The sequence below is a fragment of the Bos mutus genome, chromosome 22 (genome assembly GCF_027580195.1).
Source record: "Bos mutus isolate GX-2022 chromosome 22, NWIPB_WYAK_1.1, whole genome shotgun sequence".
Taxonomy (NCBI): Eukaryota; Metazoa; Chordata; class Mammalia; order Artiodactyla; family Bovidae; genus Bos; species Bos mutus.
The window spans coordinates 16862737-16883216 of NC_091638.1; the positions used below are offsets into that span (position 1 = coordinate 16862737).

General features: G+C 47.6%; 1 protein-coding gene across 2 annotated transcripts in view; it reads right to left on the reverse strand.

Annotated features, from left to right (window-relative positions):
* The window catches only part of IRAK2 (interleukin 1 receptor associated kinase 2), a 56893-nt gene that overhangs the window by 22063 nt on the left and 14350 nt on the right, over positions 1-20480 (reverse strand). For both annotated transcript variants that reach the window (XM_005907057.2, XM_070359818.1), the window contains exon 3: positions 4412-4558. In XM_005907057.2, coding sequence (XP_005907119.2) covers positions 4412-4558 — 147 coding nt within the window. The remainder of the gene's footprint in view (positions 1-4411; positions 4559-20480) is intronic.

Below are 20480 nucleotides of genomic sequence, written 5' to 3' on the forward strand. Positions count from 1 at the left end.
CAGCTTAAACTGAGCTTCGGAATAAGAGCTATAGCTCAGGCATAGATATTAAACTTTCGGCCAATAAAAAGGAAAAAATAAAACCAGAATAAACGAATAAAGAAGATGGGGTATTTTTACTCAGCCACTAAAAAAAAAATGAAAGGGAAAAGGGAAGAGGTTGAGGGAGAGATAAATTAGGAGCTTGGTTTAACAGATACACACTACTATATACAGAATAGATAACCAACAAGGACCTACTATATAGCACAGAGAATTATACTCAATATTCTGTAATAAGCTATAAGGGAAAATAACCTGAAAAAAAAAAGAATATATATATATATTTGTATAACTAAATAACTCTGCGGTATACCTGAAACCAATACAACATTGTAAATCAACTATACTTCAATTAAAAAAAATAAAAAGGTAAAACAAATTAAGTAAAACCAGCAACACATTGCAGACCAGCTGCTGGCAGTATAACTGACCAAAGACCAGCTGCTCATTCAGATCCCTCTGTGCATCTGCCCCCAGGCTGAGCTTGCCACAGCTGCCCCCACCCCTGGTGCCTGGATGCAGAGGGGAGGCTCCCTGGGTGGGTGCTCCACCCACAGCTGCTCCATCTTCAGAGGCCTCCACTGTCACCCCGCCATCTCTTAGGCTCGGCTCAGTGCCCTTCCTTGGCCTGAGTCACAGTGGTCATAGTCGTCCACCTCCTAGGTGTGGGTCATGCGTCCGTGCTGCCCCACGATGTTTTCTTTCACTCTGCTCTAATTCACATCTTGAGTATTCAGCATTGAATCCCTAGTCTTTTGTGCATGTAACACACACTCTAACACCTGTGTTCCATGCACACTGGCGGGCAGAGGCTCTGCACTCTGGGGACAGCTGCTCTAGGCCAACTCAACTCCCCCGCTGCTTCTTTCCTGCATTTCTGCACAATCCGCTCCCCCCACCCCAGGGTGGCCGCACTAGGCTGCACACATGGTCCCTCACCCTCTCCCACTGCCCAGCAATACCAAGGTCTGCACTGGCCTCAGACAGCCACGATTCTCTGGTCTGATACCTGGGGTTTGCTCTGGGGGCTGCACCAAGCCTCTCAGTGTAGGGAGATCGCTGAGGTCTGCTCTTGTGACACAGGAGAGCTACTGAGGGTGGTTCAGTCTGTTTGTCTCTCTGGTTTGGAGAGTGGAGTGAAAGGGAGTGGAATGTGGGCCAGTACTGCAAGGCTGAGAAACCAGGTAAGAACAAGCCTTTGCTTTCTTTGGAAACACTCATGGAAGACACTGGTCTACACAAATGTCATTTCCAAAACACTAGAGTTCAACTTTCGTGTGCCATTTCCCACAGAAATCTTTCTAGAAGATTTTTTGCTTTCTCAAGCAGAATACACCGAAATCTTGTCCTGCTGAGTTGCATCACTGCAGGCAGAGTGCTGTATCTCATTTTGGAGTTTTCTGGATCCTGCCATGTGGCAGGCAGTGCATCAGCATCTACAGCTTCCCTATCTCTTTCTTGGTAGCAGACAGAACTGAGCTCCAGTCCTGGCTCTGTCATTACTAAAGATTTGAACTTGGGTGAATTGTGCCTCATTTTAGCTCTCTCAAATGTAAAAATGAAGAAACAACAACAAAAGAAAACAGTAATAGTCCATTCTGTGTAGAGTTCTTTTCCAGATTAAAAGATGGCATAAAGCACAAAGACCAGCCTCTGGTATATATGGGGTACCAAGGCTGGTAAAACTACATATAGAATGAGAGCAAATCAGTTCTGATGAACAGCCGATGCCTCTCCTATAGGTAAGGCTTTGTGACAATTATTTCAGCCGCTCAGTGCCCTTTTATCTGAAATCTAGCTTTGAGTATCTGTTTAAGGAGGTACTGAGAACTTGTCCATGGCTCATCTGCTTGTGTATTTTCCTTCTCCATGTCTCTCCCTACTTCCTCCCTACCTACTGCCAGCGGATCAGGAGATACAGAGGTTAAGATGTGAACTCTGGAACAATTCACATGAGCTGAATCCCACTCCCGCCGCTTGGTCAGCCATAGAGTTTTGACAGGTTATGCCTCCTTCCCTAGCTACCAAGAGCCCTCCGCCCTAGGGTGTCAAGCTGATTCAGTGACTGCCAGTAGGCACCGTTCCCACCTGTCAGTCCTCCTCCCCAGCTACCTTTGCCTCCACCTTCTCCACTCCTATGAGAGAAACAGCTGGAACTTTGGGGCCCAATAGAACCTTGGGGTTTTCCCAAGAGAAGACTGGCTTTGGGTTGTTTGAGGAAATTAATGATCACACCCATATTTTCAGCTTGGGCAAAGATGGACAATAGACTTCCTGTCTCTGTCTACAGATAGTTATCGTCCTGACTTGTCTAAGAACATGTCCTTCCAGGTGCCATTCAAGAAAGCAAAGGGTGCGAAGGCTGGCAGAGACACACGGTGATTGTTTTCACAGCAGCTGAGCTTAGGAACCTCCAAAGAAGCTGCTTATCAGTAATCTTCTCTAGCCTCACCCGCACTCCCCTAGAATCTCCCTATTTTATTAGTTTCCTTCCCTTTGGCTACCAACCACTGTCAAATGAGCTTTAGGACCATATCCCCTTATCTTTAATCACTGATCAGAGTTCTGCCCTTAACAAAAAAACTCTTTAGCTGTAGGAAATAATTCAGACTACTTGGACTACAATTAACTTTTCAGACTCAACCTAGCTGGGGTGTCTGGAACATTCCTAAGATCAGCTAATGCTTAATGAGCATCTACATGGTGGTAACCCCAAGGTGTATAATTACTTCCCACACAGGATGATATGGTTTCTATTATTATGCCCATTTCTTAGATGAAGAAAATGAGGTACAGAGAGGCTAAAGTAGTCAGTCTCCTGATAGTGAGGACAGAGCTGGGATTCAAATATAAGTCTGCCAGATGCAAAAGCCCATGCCTGCTCCTCTCAGCCGACACTGACCCTGGCTTCGGGGGCCACATCAATGACTTTGGAAGGTTTCGTGGATTTGGGGTCTCCGGCTCTCTACTCAGGAGACTGCAGAAAAACAGAAGGTGGGTGGGACTCCGGGGGAGACGTGGGAAAGATGGCATGAAGAACGGGTCCCCTGGGGAAGTCACCTGCTGGCTGAGTCCTTCCCCAGGGGACAAGGAGGTGGAGACAACTGAAGCGGGCTGAGAAGCTTTGGGTCAGTGGTGTGTGTAGTGGCTGGGGACATGAGCGTTCAAATCACATGGCTCAGATGCTACTTCCTACCCACATGATCTTGAGCAAGTCACTTTCACGCTCCATACTCAAACTCCACAGAACAAAGCAGCAGATCTCTACCAGGCAGAGGGGAGGACGGCTATGGGGCAGGCAGTGCCCCTTGGCAACCCCCAACATGGCTGCAAGGGCCAGGGGCCTGAGGATGGCAGATGAAGAGGTCAGTAGGCTCCCTGCCCGGAGCCTGTGCTGGGTCTTGGGGAACCAAAGGTAAAATACCTGGGCCCATAGCATATGAACATGATAGGCTATAGGAAATAATTCAGACTACTTGGCCTAGAATTAACTTTCCAGACTCAACCTAGCTGGGGTGCTTGGAATGTTCCTAAGATCAGCTAACGTTTAATAAGCATTTACATGGTGGCAACTCCAAGGTATATGATTCCTTACCACACATGATGAAAACCTCTCTGTGCTTCAGTTTCCTCATCTGTGAAATGGGGAGAAAAATAATACCAAACTCCTACAGTCAGTTGAAGATTAAAAAGGTCAACATCTTTGAAGGATAAATTTAGAACAGTGTGTAACACATACAAAGCCCTCTGTTACTGAGTTTCTTTTTCCTTTTTACAAAAATGCAGGACTTCCCAGGTGCTCTGCCAATTCAGGGTTCAACCCCTGGTTGGGGAGCTAAGATCCCACATGCTGTGCAGTGAGGCCAAACAAAAAAAAAAAGGTAATAGATGGCATATATCCTTCTGTCATCTGACATTTTTAACCTCAGCGTATCACGAGCATATTTCCACGTGTATATACATGTGCTCTGTTGTGCTTAGTTGCTCAGTCATGTCCAATTCTTTGCAACCCTATGGACAGTGGCCCACAAGGCTCCTCTGTCCATGGGAATTCTCTAGGCAAGAATACTGGAGTGGGTTGCCATGCCCTCCTCCAGGGGATCTTCCTAAGTCAAGGATCGAACCCAGGTCCCCCACGTTGCAAGCAGGTTCTTTACCATCTGAGCCACCAGGGAAGCCCGTGTATATTCATCCCTATGTCACTGTTAGCAGGATTTTACTGTTACCGCCATCTGTGATTAATTTGGCCACCCACACTCGTTGTTTCCATTTTTTTGCTATTATACTCTGAGCTAAATATCCTCATAGATAAAACAGTTCCTTAAATAAATCTCCTTTAAATTAAAAAATTAAGTTTAATTAAAACTACCTGAGCCTGGAAAGGTGGGTGGCCTCACAGGCTGCCCCGTTTCTTGCTTATCCTCAGTGTTTCTTACAGAAGCTGCCAAAGGCTTTCCTGGCTTCACAGTGTCCGAGAAGTCTGGGATGGAAGACTTGACTTCAAGAACTGGTTTCCCTGAAATGAGGTAGGAAGAAAGAAAGCTATTATCATTCAGTGAAGTGGGTTAGCCATCGAGAGGTTGGATGGAGAAATCTAGAGACTTGGTTCAGAGTCTGGGCTTGGCTTCAGATTCATGCGCCCCCGAAAGTTGTTTCCCTCTCTGGGCCTTGGCCTCCCCGCGTGTAATGTATAGCGCTTGGACCCGACAATCTCTGCGACCGTCCAGCTCAGGCACTCTGAGTCAGACCCACCTGACTTCCAATCCTACCAGCTGTGTGACCTTTGATAAGTCACTTTCCTTCTCTCTCCGAGCCTGTTTCCTCACCTATGAGACAGAAGTGATAGTCATGATAACATCTGCTTACTTCCCTCACAGGGCTGTCAGGAAGAGGGAATGAGAACGCATACATGAAAGGGCTCTGTAGACCATGAGGTTCCCTGAACACATCGGGGAACCGCTGAGTCCCTAGTTGAGCCCCTAAGTATAAAAGTACTGCCCGTCTTCCAGCTTCCCCTTCCATGAGCAGTGCAGACACGTGCATCCTTCCCTGTTTTAGAGATGGGAAGCCTGAAAATAGCAGCCACGTCAACTGCGAGCCATGACGTCTGGTTAGGCCCAGTTCTGCAAGCATGAAATCCTCCCAAGGTCCTTCAGCGCATCCTGCTGGAGATGAAGACTCTGAGGCCTGAGCAGGTTAAGTGGCTTGTCGGACATCACACAGCCTGAGTAGGCAGGACCGGCTAAAGGAGCCTGGGTGGAGGTCAGCTGCCTTTTGAGAGTAATCACTTCCTCTCTGCAGTGATTTGGGAAACCCCAAAGGTGCTGGAGGGTGTGTTTCCACCAGCTTCCACAGAGCCTGCTCCTAAGAACCGGCTTCCTCTCCCCTCCCCCAGCACTGCCGTCCTCTCAGGTTGGTCCGGCCTCCAGCTCCAGTGGCCTCCAGAGCCCTCCCCAGGTCTCATCTTACTGAGACACCTTCCTGGCCCCGCCACTTCCCTGCTTAGAGCCCATCTGACTCCCCACTTACAGGATAAAACACACACTCCACACATGAACCCTCTGACACCCCCCACCCCCCACTGCCTCCCAGACCAAATCCTAATTCTACAGCCCTGCGTTCAAGGCCCTTCACCTCCTGGTGGTGAGAGGTGGACCCATATGTTTTTGAGAACCAAAAGAACAGAGCGCCCCAAAGTGTGGGGAAGACTGGCCACTCGCTCGTTCTCACATGGGCAGCGGGTGGGGCTTCAACGAAACACCTCCAGCCTTTGGGTCTGCAGGAGCATTTATTCCAACAGGTAAACTGTGTCTTGGGGCTCCCCAGGGCGGCTCAGCGATAAAGAGTCTGCCTGCCAATGCAGGAGACTCAGGTTTGATCCCTGGGTCTGGAAGATCCCCTGGCGGAGGAAATGGCAACCCACTCCAGTATTCTTGCCTAGGAGAATTCCATGGATAGAGAATTCTAGGCTAGGCTACAGTCCATGGTGTCGCAAAGAATCTGACATGACTGAGCAGGCACACAAACTGTGTCTCTCTATAAATAAAACCAATCATTGCTACGGAACCAAACTTCTCACACAGGCGCTCTGGGACTAGAACAATAATAATGCCTAAATTCACGGCACTGCACACGGAAGGCCGTGCAGATTTATCTGATGTTCTCAACCATCTCTGGTGGCTGACAGCTATCTCTGCCTTTTACTTTTGAGCATATTGAGGCTCAGATGGGTGAAATGGTTTGTTCCCAGCCAAAGAGCTGATGGATTCAAACCCGGGGCTGGTTTCACTGTTATTTACCCAGCAAGGACAGAACCACTCAAATGCACTGTCCTTAGCACTCCTGTTCCCCTCTGCAGGTGGCTCGGCTCTGGCGTGGCCCCACCGGAGGAAAAGCAGGACAAAGGGAACAGCTTGCGAGCAAGTGAGGAAAGGCCAGAGGGAATGCACAAAAGTATCCCGAAGGCCGAATGAGGGATAATGGGTGACTTTTTCCTTGTTTCCTTTACTGTCACTGACATACTATTCCTTTAAATGGAACTTTCTTATAAGATGGGCTTCCCAGTTAGCTTAGCTGGTAAAGAATCCACCTGCAATGCAGGAGACTCCAGTTCAATTCCTGGTCAGGAAGGTCCCCTGGAGAAGGGATAAGCCACCCATTCCAGTATTCATGGGATTCCCTAGTAGCTTAGATGGTAAAGAATCCGTCTGCAATGCAAGAGACTTGGGTTTGATCCCTGGGTTGGGAAGACCCACAGGAGGAGGGCATGGCAACCCACTCCAATATTCTTGCCTGGAGAATCACCATGGATGGAGGAGCCCAGCAGACTACAGTACATGGGGTCACAAAAAGTTGAACACGACTGAGAAACTAAGCACAGCACAGCATCTTATAAGATATCTTTTATCTTATAAAGAAGTAGCAGAGCTTAGCTGCTCAGAGTCCAGGTTTTGGCAGGGACACCAGTTTCATCACCTCCCAGCTGTGTTGGCTTTGGACAACTTCCACGAGACTAAGAGGAATCAGCACACGTTAACTGATTAGCTCAAAACATGGGAACTTCATTGGTGGTGGTGGTGGTATCATATTTTTAAAATAGTGGGTTATCTCTTTTCTTAAAAAAAAATACTTAGCTGTGCTGGGGCTCAGTTGCGTCATGTGGGATCTTCAATTTTTGTCGTGGCATGCAGGATTTTAGTTATAACACATGGGATCCCTGACCAGGGATTGAACCCGGGCCCTGTGCGTTGGGAGCATGGAGTCCCAGCCACTGGACCACCGAGGAAGTCCCACAGGTTATCTCTTAAGCAGCCCACATATTGGGTGTAAAGAATGTAGGCTGGAGTCTTTTTGTTTTCATTTAACCTAACTCTGAATCATTTACAATTTTTTGTTGTTGTTTTACTGCATTTGTTTTTTTAAGTTGTGGTAAAATACATAAAACGTAAAATTTATCATCTTAATAATTTTACAGTTCAGTGGCATTAACTGCATTTACACTAGACACCGCTAGAGAGAAGCCAGCATGCCTGCGATGAAGGGCCAGCATGCCGCAATTAAGACTCGACACAGCCAAATAAATAAATAAATATTATTTAAAAAAAGAAAAGTGCATTTACACTGCTGTCCAACCATCACCATCATCCATCCAAAACTTTTTCATCTTCCCGAACTGAATTGCCCTCTTCCCAAACTGAAATTCACGCCACCCCATAGGGGGGCCCCAGAGGTCACACACTTCATTTCTCCCCACCTGGGGTCCTCAGGCACCACGCTGCCCCCACGCCAATCCCATCAGGGAGAGGCCCTTCTGGCCCGACTGTGATCCCAGAAGCGAGGTTCCTCCCCAAGGGCAGCCCTGCCAGCAGGATTCACGGATTCCCACGTCTTTGCTTGTGTCATATACTGCTTTCCTCAGGTGCTGGGTGACAGTTTCTTGTAGAGAGTGACAACAGGGACAGTCATCAATAGTGAACACTGATTCCTGGGAAGATATGGAGCAGAAGCGAACAGCCTAGGAAGAAGGGGCCCCGGGCCTCTCAGAGCCCTCTTTTCCCCTCTCTGGCCTGAGGAGATGGGCCCTTGGCACACCCCACTCTCCACCAACTGCCTCGTGTGGGTCTCGTATTTCTCAAAGGGCCACGTCCAAGCCGTCCTCATGACAACATCTATGTATGAGGCACAGGGCCAGAGGTGGCTCTTCTGTGGCTCCAGTTCCCCTTGCACTGGGCCAGTAGGGCCTGCTGGTGAAGGGGATCCCAGACAGCCCACCACAGCAGGAGATGCTCCTGAATATATCAGCTTCTAAAGGTCCCACCTGCACCCCAACTGGCACCTTCCCCCATCCGAGGCCTGGCTGGGCCTGTTTCGTCATCAGTCAAATGGGAGTGAAGGTGGCCATCCCGGCCTGACCTCACTTCAGTGACTTATCCCTTTCCCCTTTCCCTTTCTGCACAGATCTTTGCCTCTCGGTCAAGATCTATTTGGTAGGAACATCAAGGCCACCCACCCACCAGTGGCTGACCTCTCTGGCCTCCACCCTCAGGAACAGAAATGGCTTCGTTACATTGTCACCCTAAGGAGAGTGTGCAGTGACATGCGGGAGCCTACAGCTGGCACTGTGCTCTGTGCAAACGTGTGGGACTGGGGAGGGAACAGTCCTGTGGCACCCAGCGGGGGCTCCAGCCTGAAACTGAACTCGTCAGAGCATTTCAGCTAAAGTCCACTCGAGTCCCACCTAGTCACACACAAGGGCATAGAGGACAGCTGACGGAGCCCAGCTTCAGGCCTGTGGTAGCAATCAAATTGAGAAGCTTGTTTCCTGTGAAACCCCGGTCTCAGCACTCTGGGTTTTCAGATGGTTTTGAGATGCAGACATGACATGACATGTCATAAACATGACATATCTTCAGTTTGACTCTTGGGTTGCTGGTGTCCGATCTGAATTGGAAGGTGCAGGGCACGCTTTTGCTTGTCTCTTTTCCTACCATCAAACCCATGAGTGGGAGAAACTGTGGCTTTTCCCCTCTTACTGCCTGGAAACTGACCGTGATACCTGAGAGGATACCACGCCCACTCCTTTGGGCCAGTACATACTGCAGAGTGTCGTTGAAATAAAAATAGAACATCAAGAGCAGGATGGGGCAAAGGAGGACATAACGCTCACACGAAAGGGTCATGATGATCTTTAAATCTCACCAGTTTCCTGTCTGCCAAGACCAAAAAGCAAGTCAGTGACATCATTTATTCCTATGACTGATGTACGGGAGCAGCCTCACACTTCCAGGAGACAGCACTCTTTTCTCTGCTGCAATTACATGTTCAAAAAGAGTGCACACAAAAAGTTGATTTTGCTGTATCATGAGAACCAAAAACAGGAATTGTGATCACCGAGTAGAAGTGAGAGGAAGTGTGGGGAAGTTTCCAGAGCCAGCCCCTCTTAGGCTGGATTTTTTAACCTTCTGAGCTTCATTTGCATCTTCTGTGGAGTCAGAATCATTATAACCCTTCTATCCCAGGACAATCCCAGGACTCAGTGGAACCAGATATAAAACCAGATACACAGCTGGGCCAGTGATGGGAGAGGGCACAAACTGTGACTCAGTCATTCTCTGTCCTCTCTTGCTGCTCAAAGACACAGAGGAAGAATCTCTGATCCCAATTTAGATTCTCTGAAGGAAGCATCTGGGATGGACAGTTCCAACAGTTTAAACCCTCCAATGGACATGTGCGTCTCAGTGGGCAGTGGCAGGGCCTTGAAGGTGCAGTGGCCGTCGCGCTGAGTATTACAGAAGCCCTGATAGAGGAGAGCTCTGCCCTGCTTCTGTCCGCTGTGTCATTGGCAGCTGGCCTGCTCACACCCAGGAGGACAGGCAACTTGGGGTTCTCCTGTTGAGACCCCTAGAAATGGGAGGAGACGCCAAAGCTCAAAGTAACATCTTTGGTGGCTGTGGATGCCAAGGGGTTGAGGTGTTGGTTCTCAGATCAATTAAATCAGAGTCTGGATGTTTTCTAAAGCTCCCTAGATAAGGCTCAGAACAGTTGGTTTAACCCAGAATGATGAGGATTGAGTTTCCAGCTCCAAGGGGCAGAGGAAGGGTCAGAAAGAAGCGTTTCTCTCCGCTCTCTCCATAGTTCCCAGGGAACAGTGGGTCTGATTCCTTTTTCTCCCTGCTTTGTATTTTTAGGATGTTCCACTCTCTGTAATGAGCCACAGATCACATGTGCTGTGGGGCCCAATAGTGAATTCAGTGAATTCACTCATGCACACCGCAGTTACGCTTGTGGGCAAAGGAAACTCTCCAAGTTTCATCTGACAAGTGGGATGAGGAACTGTGCCATCCGCCCCCAGAGATGATGAAATAAGTAAGTGCTCAATAGTTATAAGCTACTATTGTAATTTACTATTGTTATGCTCATCTCCCCCGAGTTTAGGTCAGGCGTTTTTTCCTCCTGTGTTTTCCTGTATGTGTAACCTATTGAATTCAGATGACAGCTCTGGGGGGAAAGGCCGGTTGCTATCTCTAGGTAATACTTCAGTAAAGTGAAACCTGACATAGTTCTCTTACTTGTATTTTGTTTATGGAGGCCCCACTTCCTTTGGTCGAAAGGCTTACACATGCTGGGTCCTTGGCAGAGGGCCCTGTGATCTTCTCGCAGGGGCCAGCAATTCGGGAACATTTGATACAGTGGCAAACCCTGGAGCCACATGCTTGAGCAAAGGGCACTCCAGCTGCCGGCAAGGTATTTCCCCGATGAGCAAGTCTGGAATTTCCCCCACTCTTCACAGCCCTCGGCTGAGGGGTGCTACCTCAAGGTAAACCGTGATGTAGTATTTATATATTTGTCTTTATTTTTTGTGTTTATTCTGACTCATGTTGCTTAAAGGGATCCCTTTGAGAGCAAATAAAAGTGATTCAGCCCCCAAGTGAAGAACCCAGGTGCCAGCTGGCCACAGCAGGACAAACAGAACTTTCTAGACCCTCTCTTTTCCTTTTCCTTTCCCTCCCTGTGCATCCAAAGTCCATACACACACACCCCTAGAAACTCCCAGCTCAAGCTAGACGTGAAGTTAAGCAAGTCAGAGAGCATGACCTGTCTTCCCAATCACCCTATCTAGGATTCTCCATTGGAACTGTCCCCCAGCTGCTAAAATGACTCATCCATCCTCATTCACTTACTCATTGTGTTAGGGACAGGGGATGCCAACCGTTATCAAAACCCACATGATAGTTCAAAGATATCTAATTATAAACTGGGAGGAATTCTGAGCTGAAAACAAGCTGGAGGAAGGGATGGGTACCTGACACTTACTTACATGGGGTGTCCAGGGTAGGCTTCTGTGGACAGGTGCCGTTTAAGTCGAGACTCAGAAGATGAGAGGGATGAACCACGGAAAGAATACAAGGGAGTTGGGGGGTGGGGGTGGGCACGGACCAGCATTGTAAAGAGAAGGAACAGCATGTGCAAAAATCCTGAGGCAGAAGATAGTTCGGTCTATCTCCTAAAATGAAAGACGACCCTACTGGTTGAACTGAATGAATGGGAGGGTGGGGGGAGTAGCCAAGATGAGCTGAGAGAATTGGGCGAGGGTTAGACCCTGTGAGACCGCATGGGCCACAGTGAGGTGGAATCTCATAAAAAACCCCTTGAACTGAGGTACCCTAGAGCTGAGACGGTGCTTACCAAACAGTCATTTGCTCCCCTCAGACCCCAGCCTCTCTAGCAATTAGGCTGAGGGCACTGACTGGTTCTGGCCAATAGGTGTTAAGTGGAAATGCCATTGTCACTTCCCTGATAAAGCAAGCCTCGTCCATTCGTCTCTTTCCCTCTACAGTGACTGTGGAAACCATGCATTCCTGATGGCCTACCAAGTGCCAGAAGGCAGGAGGCAGCCCTAGACTCTGAGAAATCAATCTTTGCTACATTGAACAACCAAGATTTCCAGGTTTATCTGTGACTGCAATACCACAGCCCATCCTGATTAATAGGCAACCTCAACATGTGTCTAATGCTCGTAACCCAGAGGAGCTGCTTTCCACAGCGTGGCATAGAGCAGGAGCTCAGTAAACCGCGGCTCCTCTCCCTCCAGCTCCCACTCGTCCTCTCTGAAAACCTGGGGACTGGTTGAAAGGCACCACATGTGCCCCTCTGTCCACGCTCACACAGACTCCCAAGAAACCTACAGTGCTCAAAGCTTCGCTCTTTTCCAGTGGAATCACTAATGTGTGGAAGGAGGGTCAGGAGACCATGCTAAGTCACACAGCAAGGATGTTCAGAAAGCCTAGTGCCACTTATGTTCTGAAGCTTCCCTGTTTATGAGACAATCAGACAGGACAATGTCTACGCCTGTTTTTCAGAGGGGAAAGTGAGACTTGATGCCCTCTGGTGATGTCCCCCAGCAGGGTTAAGGTCAAGCAGACCTGCATCCCTTCCCTGCCCATTGCTTACTCGCTGTGTGGCTTTGGGTGACTTACTTAATCCCTGCGTCTCAGTTTCCTCATCCATGAAATGAGAATAGCAAGATCTGTGAGGTAATATACTTGCCCAGCACATCAGGTGCTAAATACAAGTTATAACTAGCACTCAGGTAACATGACTCCTGGCTGGGATGTGGTGGGAGTGGGCAGGGGGGCTCTTGGTCCAGTGCAGTGCCACCACCAGGGGCAAGTCTCCTGGGGTCCTAGGACCTGAGTCCTTCCCACACTTTGTTGTTCCCTAGTGGTAGGAAAGGAGCGGGTGTTGGGGAAATCTCCAGGAGAATACACACACCAGCCCTGTCTGGTCCTTGCAACTGCTCAGCCTCTTTGGGAGAGAAAGGGTTTGTTCTCTTCCATTTCACTTTAGGAATCTGGACAACAGACAGAAACTCCCCACCCAGCAAGAGCCCAGCTCCAGGAAGGAAATGACTTTGGCTGAGCCACCAAACAAAAGTTAGAAACTGTGAAGGTTGCTCAACTAAGAAAAGACCGTGTGAAAATTGGGAAACTCAATGAAAGAACAAACTCCCAGGAAGATGACAGCAGCAGATGGAAAGAAGAAACCTGCTTCACCTCCCTTGGAGTCCCTTCAGGTTCCAGAAGCTTCCTGCTCTCCTATTCAGCTGACACCTGGAACCTCAGAGGCCCCTGTTCCCCACCATGGCCAGAGCAGTGGGGATACTCCCTCCCAAACCTTCCCTTCACTCTTGATGAAAGCAGACCTGACCACGGCCAAGCATTGCTCCTTTCCACCAGCAGGCCTTTGCACACGCTGTTCCCTCTGCCTGCAAATGCCTGTGTGGTTGGCCAACCCGTCCTTTGAGTGGAGACTCAAGTTTCAGTTCCTCAGGGAAGCTTCCCCAGATGAAATCAAAACTTCCCCTCTCCCACCCTCCTACCTACCTACCTACATTTCTCCTTTGAGCACTCCTGCTGCGGCTGGGTACCCATCTCTATGCCAGCATCCTGTTCATATCCAGCTCTCAACTAAACTGCAAACTCCTTCAGGTCGGAGATCTAGTCTGTGTTTTCACTGCTGTGTCCTTGACACCTAGCACATGGTGGGCACTTGATAACATGCCTCAGTTCACTGCTGACTCTCTTCTCCAGATTCTGTGTATCTAACTCCCTATGAGGAAGAACAAGGGAGAGTTTCACCTCACAGGTCAGGCATAGCTGGTTTCATGCCTTCATGCTCAGAGCTAGAGCCATCAGACCACTGCTGTTGGCGGGTTCAGCTCCCATGCCCACCTTAGTGGCATTTCATCAGCTCCGAAGCTCAGCTGCAATGACAACCAACCTACCTCTGGCGGGAAGCCACAGCTCTGATACTTTGGCCTCTGCCTTGATTCCAGCTCCTGAGACCCCCAGATGCCAGCACACAGCCCTCTCCCTAAGCCTGGTGGTCAGGAAAAGTCCCCATCAGGAGAAGGATGCTCAGGTTTTAAGCCCCAGGGTGATGGTTGAACCTAGGTCCCAGGGTCAGACTCTTCTGATGCTGGCCTGACCATGTGAATGCCGCCCCTGATGCCCCAGGTTCTCCATCATGAGGCCCCCCTGGGATGCCCAACAACTGCACCATGGCCACCATTTACTAGAGCAGTGACTCCCACAGTGTACTGATTCCGTGGGAATATTAATAAGTATCAAATGAAAAGAGGGCTCCCGTAGTCAAATGTAAATGGAAAATACTGGCCTAAATAGGTTCCTTTGCTACAGAACTTATCAGAGCCTTAAAACATTGGTGTGTATCTTAGGGGGCACTGATAAAGCATACAGATTGCCCAAGGTTATTTTTTCATGAACCCTTTGTTTGTAGGGGGTAACTTGCTGGAGCACACGGGCACGTGATTTGGGAAATGCTACTCTAAGCCATGAGTCACCCTGGGGATATCCTATGCATACGGTACTTTCCCCATCACAAAAAGACATTTTTCAACGCAATACAAAGGCCCCATTCCTCTTCCTATCTTGACTCAGAGACTGGGGCTTCACTTAAGACCCTGCTCTTCCCTGTGGGCTCAGAAGAGCCTGGATGTGAAGACATCCATGGAAAGTCACTTTATGTCTGGTCTCTGCCAGAAGTCAGGAGGTGAAAGCAGAGAGGGGAGAGTAATAAAGGGCAAGGTAAAGTCACTTCATCTCACAAAGTGAACCATCAAGAGGTACTGCCTAGGCACTGCCCTGGTGGTCCAGTGGTTAAGAAGATTTGATTCCTGGTAAGGGAGCTAAAATCCCTCTTGGCCAAAAAACCAAAACAGAAAATAAGTTGTAACAAATTCAATGAAGACTTTAAAAATGGTCCACATCAAAAGATATCTTGAAAAAAAAGGGGGGGGGGCACTGTCTAGAGCTGATGGAAAATTCATTAAATATGTAATGATATTCGTTAAAAGTTAGAACAACAACCTACAGACTATAGAGGAACTAAAAATCCATCTACAGATTACAGAGGATATAAATGTATTGCTGTAAATGTATTTGGAGGAACGGGGAGAAGAGGTGTGTATGTGGCCGGCCAAAATCTTGGCCTTCTCTGCCCACCAAAGTTAAATAAAAAATACGGAGACAGAGTTTGGAGGAAATAGAAAGATGGTTTTTATTCTCAGCCAGTAGACAGGGGAACATAGTAGGCTCACGCCCCCAGAACTGTGTCCCTCCTCCATGAGGAGTCTAGGGACTTCTATAAGGCAAGGGCTTGCAGTCGTGAGATGGTGATGAGGAACAAAGGTGATAGGATCTTGATTTCTTTCTCTCGAGTTGTTTCAAAGACAGTCATAAACTGGCACTGGTAATCCAATAATTGAGTCTGAGAGTTGGGGGGCTCTGCGGCCCTCTTTTTGATGTGTAACTACAAGGGGAAGGGTGTTGAAAGGGTAAACACCAGATAGGGGATGTATTTAGCATAGAGTCAAAGAAGAAAATGTGCACTGTAGCTCCTGCAGAGTTAAGGGGCACAAAAGCAAACTTAGTTACTGACATGCAAAATTAAGATCAGTAGACCTTGGAAAAAAAGTTATGACTAACCTAGATAGCATATTGAAAAGCAGACACATTACTTTGCCAACAAAGGTCCGTCTAGTCAAGGCTATGGTTTTTCCAGTGGTCGTATATGAATGTGAGAGTTGGACTGTGAAGAGAGCTGACCACCAAAGAATTGATGCTTTTGAACTGTGGTGTTGGAGAAGACTCTTGAGAGTCCCTTGGACTGCAAGGAGATCCAACCAGTCCATTCTGAAGGAGATCAGCCCTGGGATTTCTTTGGAAGGAATGATGCTAAAGCTGAAACTCCAGTACTTTGGCCAACTCATGGGAAGAGTTGACTCATTGTTGGAAAAGACTCTGATGCTGGGAGGGGTTGGGGGCAGGAGGAGAAGGGGACGACAGAGGATGAGATGGCTGGATGGCATCACTGACTCGATGGACGTGAGTCTGAGTGAACTCCGGGAGTTGGTGATGGACAGGGAGGCCTGGCATGCTGCAATTCACGGGGTTGCAAAGAGTCAGACACGACTGAGTGACTGAACTGAACTGAACTGAGACTAAAAAAAACAAGGAATGCTCAGGCCTGCTCACTGATTTTTATCTTTATCTTCTTTGTTCCCAGAAAAGGGAAAAAGAAAAACTCATACCTCTTTTTTCCTTTTTACTGCAACATGTAGAGCCAAATTCTCTTCTAGGAAGTTAATGGATAATATTTAAATTGATATATATGAAAAGAACAGGATAAGCACATTATTTAGAGATAGTGCAAATGTGGTGAGAATATCCATTCCCCTTGTCTTCCTACATTCTAGTTTTAGCTACATTCTAGAATGTCGGGATGTTTTGACATGTAGGAATGAGTTCCTACATTCTAGTTTTAGAAGTTTTAGCTAGACAGACAGCTGCCTGGATAAAAACTACATTTTTAAGCTACATTCAGACTTCCCTTGCAGCTAATTATGGTCATGTGACTAGGTTCTAGTTAATAGAACTTAATGAAGAAATGGGAATACCAGCCTACCTGACCTGCCTCTTGAGAAATCTGTATGCAGTTCAGGAAGAAACAGTTTGAACTAGACATGGAACAACAGACTGGTTCCAAATAGAAAAAGGAGTACGTCAAGGCTATATATCGTCACCCTGCTTATTTAACTTACATGCAGAGTACATCATGAGAAATGCTGGGTTGGATGAAGCACAAGCTGGAATCAAGATTGCCGGGAGAAATATCAATAACCTCAGATATGCAGATGACACCACCCTTATGGCAGAAAGTGAAGAAGAACTAAAGAGCCTCTTGATGAAAGTGGAAGAGGAGAGTGAAAAAGTTGGCTTAAAACTCAGCATTCAGAAAACGAAGATCATGGCATCCGGGCCCATCACTTCATGGCAAATAGATGGGGAAACAGTGGAAACAGTGGCAGACTTTATTTTTGGGGCTCCAAAATCACTGCAGATGATGACTGCAGCCATGAAATTAAAAGACACTTACTCCTTGGAAGGAAAGTTATGACCAACCTAGACAGCATATTAAAAAGCAAAGACACTACTTTGCCAACAAAGGTTTGTTTAGTCAAGGCTATGGTTTTTCCAGTAGTCATGTATGGATGTGAAAGTTGGACTATAAAGAAAATTGAGGGCCGAAGAATTGATGCTTTTGAACTGTGGTGTTGGAGAAGACTCTTGAGAGGCCCTTGGACAGCAAGGAGATCCAACCAGTCCATCCTAAAGGAAATCAGTCCTGAGTGTTCACTGGAAGGACTGATGCTGAAGCTGAAACTCCAATACTTTCACCACCTGATGCGAATGTTAGGTAGGTAGAATAGGGAAAAGGAGTCCAAAATGGCGGTGGCTAGAAGACAAAGAAGGGAAAAGCCTGCGAAAATAGAACAAAAGAAGGTCCGAGGACCAGAGCGAGGACCTCAGGTACAACAAACACTCCTGGCTGGCCCAATTTACATAGGACAGGCCCAGGGAGAGATAAACATATAAGAGGAGCCAAAGCTAGGTCTCTCTCTCTCCCCACCACGCTGGGGCGCTCTTCTCCTCGTGTCTTTGGATCGATGTGCCTTCACGCTTCGAAGATGGATTTTCCTGTTATCTTCTAAATAAAATAGAGCTGTAACACTGAGCTGTAACACTGATTTGTCTAAGAGCTATAACATGGTCCATTCGAGACCTGAAAGCTATAACACGGTCTATCCAAGACCTGAGAGCTGTGACACGCTGAGGGGGCTTTAATGTCTGTCACTCCAAGTCTTTGTTGTGATGAGACAAAGAACCGAGGAACATACACACGAGTGGCACGAAGAACTGACTCATTGGAAAAGACCCTGATGCTCGGAAAGATTGAAGGTGGGAGGAGAAGGGGATGACAGAGGATGAGGTGGTTGGGTGGCATCACCGACTCCATGGACATGAGTTTGGGTGAACTCCGGGATGGACAGGGAGGCCTGGCGTGCTGCAGTTCATGGGGTCACAAAGAGTCGGACACAACTGAGCGACTGAACTGAACTGAACTGAATGAAGTGATAAAAGTACCTCTTTCAGCTTAAACCCTTAGAAGGAAAGAAAAGTCCCCACCCCTTTCTGCTGCCTGGAATATGGAAAAGGGAAGAGGAGCTGAAGAGAGTATCTCAAACCACAAGCTGGAAACCACATGTTCAGGACAGCAGGATAAGGTAGAAAAAAACCTTGAATCCCTGACACTGTGGATCCACCCTATCAGCCTTTTTGCCAACACACACACTACTAATGGAGAGAAATCTTCTTTTAGTTTAACTCGTTGTTATTTTGGCCTTTCTTATAGGAGCCAGGGTTTCGCTGGTACCTCATCTGGTAAATTATCCGCCTACAATGTAGGAGCCCTGGGTTCAATCCCTGGGTTGGGAAGATCCCCTGGAGGAGGGCATGGCAACTCACTCCAGCATTCTTGCCTGAAGAATCCCCATGGACAGAGGAGCCTGGCAGGCTACAGGCCATAAGGTCTCAAAGAGTCGGAAACGACTGAATGGCTAAGCACAAAACATAGGAGTCAGATCAATATAATAATGTTAGAGGTGGCAAGTACCCAGGTATGGCAGGCTGGAAAGCTGATTACTCTCCTCATACCAAAGCAAAACTGTCACCTGTGATCCTCGGAAGGCAGTCCATGTGCTAAGCAATCCCGTAACTCTAAATGGAGAAGCTGAAAATGTTCTGAGGGTTGGTGTATGTGGCTTCTTTTTCAAGAGACCTCCAACAAAGGCAGAAGAACTCCTGTGGAGCCAGACCATGTTAAAGCGGAGATGAAAATGATGATGCGGCCTGCAGTAGAAAATCCAAGTTGACCAAGAACCACATCCCCTGTCAGGGGTCCCAAAGGGAAAGTCCCAGCAGGAGGTGATAGCATGGCCCCAACCTTTCTAATTCACACTTCTCAGTCCACCACTGATCTAATTCTCAGTCCACCACTATCTGCCAGACACAGAGCCCAGAAGCAAGAGTCCAAAGAAGAACACTTCCATCCCATCCAAGTTATTGTTTCAGGTGGCCTCAGGGGAGGCTCCAGGTATGCACCTTAAATTAGGAGGAAGTGGGGGGGTGGGCGAGGTGCAGGCTGAGTACATAGGCCACTAAATAAAAGAGCAAACCTTTCAGGGCTAAGAAGTAAGCTATCTAGGCTGGATCATTAGCTGTGGTTATCACATACACAACTGATTAGAAGCCAAGAGACCAGAAATTTCTAGCATTTTGAGGGAAATGTATTGCCAAAGAAACCACAAGCCTGGTGTGACAAAAGCTGGCCATTATTTGACCCCACAGCTTCTCTGAGGCCCCCAAACCACTTCTCCCCAGCAGGAAGAGCGCTATAAAAGCCATGTAGCCCCCTATAAGGGCAGCCTTATCAGAAGTTCCCACTTCTGATGAGACCACAGAGAACAGGAAGCAGGGAAGCTCCACCAATACCTACCCCACCCCTCAAAACAGGGTCAGAAATCAGAGAACCAGGTGCTGGAACAGCAGTTCTTAACTTTATCTACACTGGCAATTGAGGTAAGGCCCAAGAACCTGAATTTCTAACAAGTTCCCAGGGGAAGCTAAGCCTTAGAAGTCTAAGGAATACACTTTAAGAATCACTGGTCAACTAAAAGAACAAGGGGCTGCCAGATGGACCAAGCAAAGGACTCACTCCCCTTGCTGAAAGAGACTCCCTTGGGGAAAGGGTGAGCATGTTGTGTTTGTGGGAAAAAGGATACATACAGATATTAGGGTGGCCCAAAGCAAAGGGCCAAAGGAAGACAGCTGTCCCTCCAACATGTATCCCCTCATCTTCTAGAGTAATAGACACTTTAGTTGTGCACACAGGCTCCCAGCTACAGATCCCATTTCCCAGCTTCCCTTGCAACTACATGTGATCATGTGATCAACCCTGGCCAATGGTCTGTGAAGGGAGGTTACACTGCAATTCCCAGGGGATCATGCCTTTCTTGTTGGCTGGAAGGCATGTGTGGAGGCACAGTCTTGTTTAAGTCTTATTTAAATCACTGTAGTCTGCCCTTAGTAACAGCAATAAACCTGGGACACTAATATAGGAAACTACCAAGAAACAGCTAAAGGAGTAAAAAAGGTTGACCCTGGCAAGCAGATTTGCCAGAAAAAGCAATGGTAAGGCTTCTGTACTAGTTTATTCTAATTCTTATAACATTTAATGTCTGACAATTGAATATTAATGGTCTTGGCAATTAAGAAAATATCAAGGAACAGAGACCCACACACTCAGCTCTTTGAAGGACATGATTTCAAGAGACAGGACACACGTGTGGCCCTCCGTGAACCCCACACTCAGCCTTTTGGTTCAGGTACAACCTTTGGAAGGTCTCTGCTAAATACAAATATATTACCTAGAGTCTTAAGTCTCTGAGGCTTTATATGTGGGACTTTTGGTGTCTGGTTCTCAAGTTCTGTTTTAGTCAAACCTAGTCTTAAAGTTAT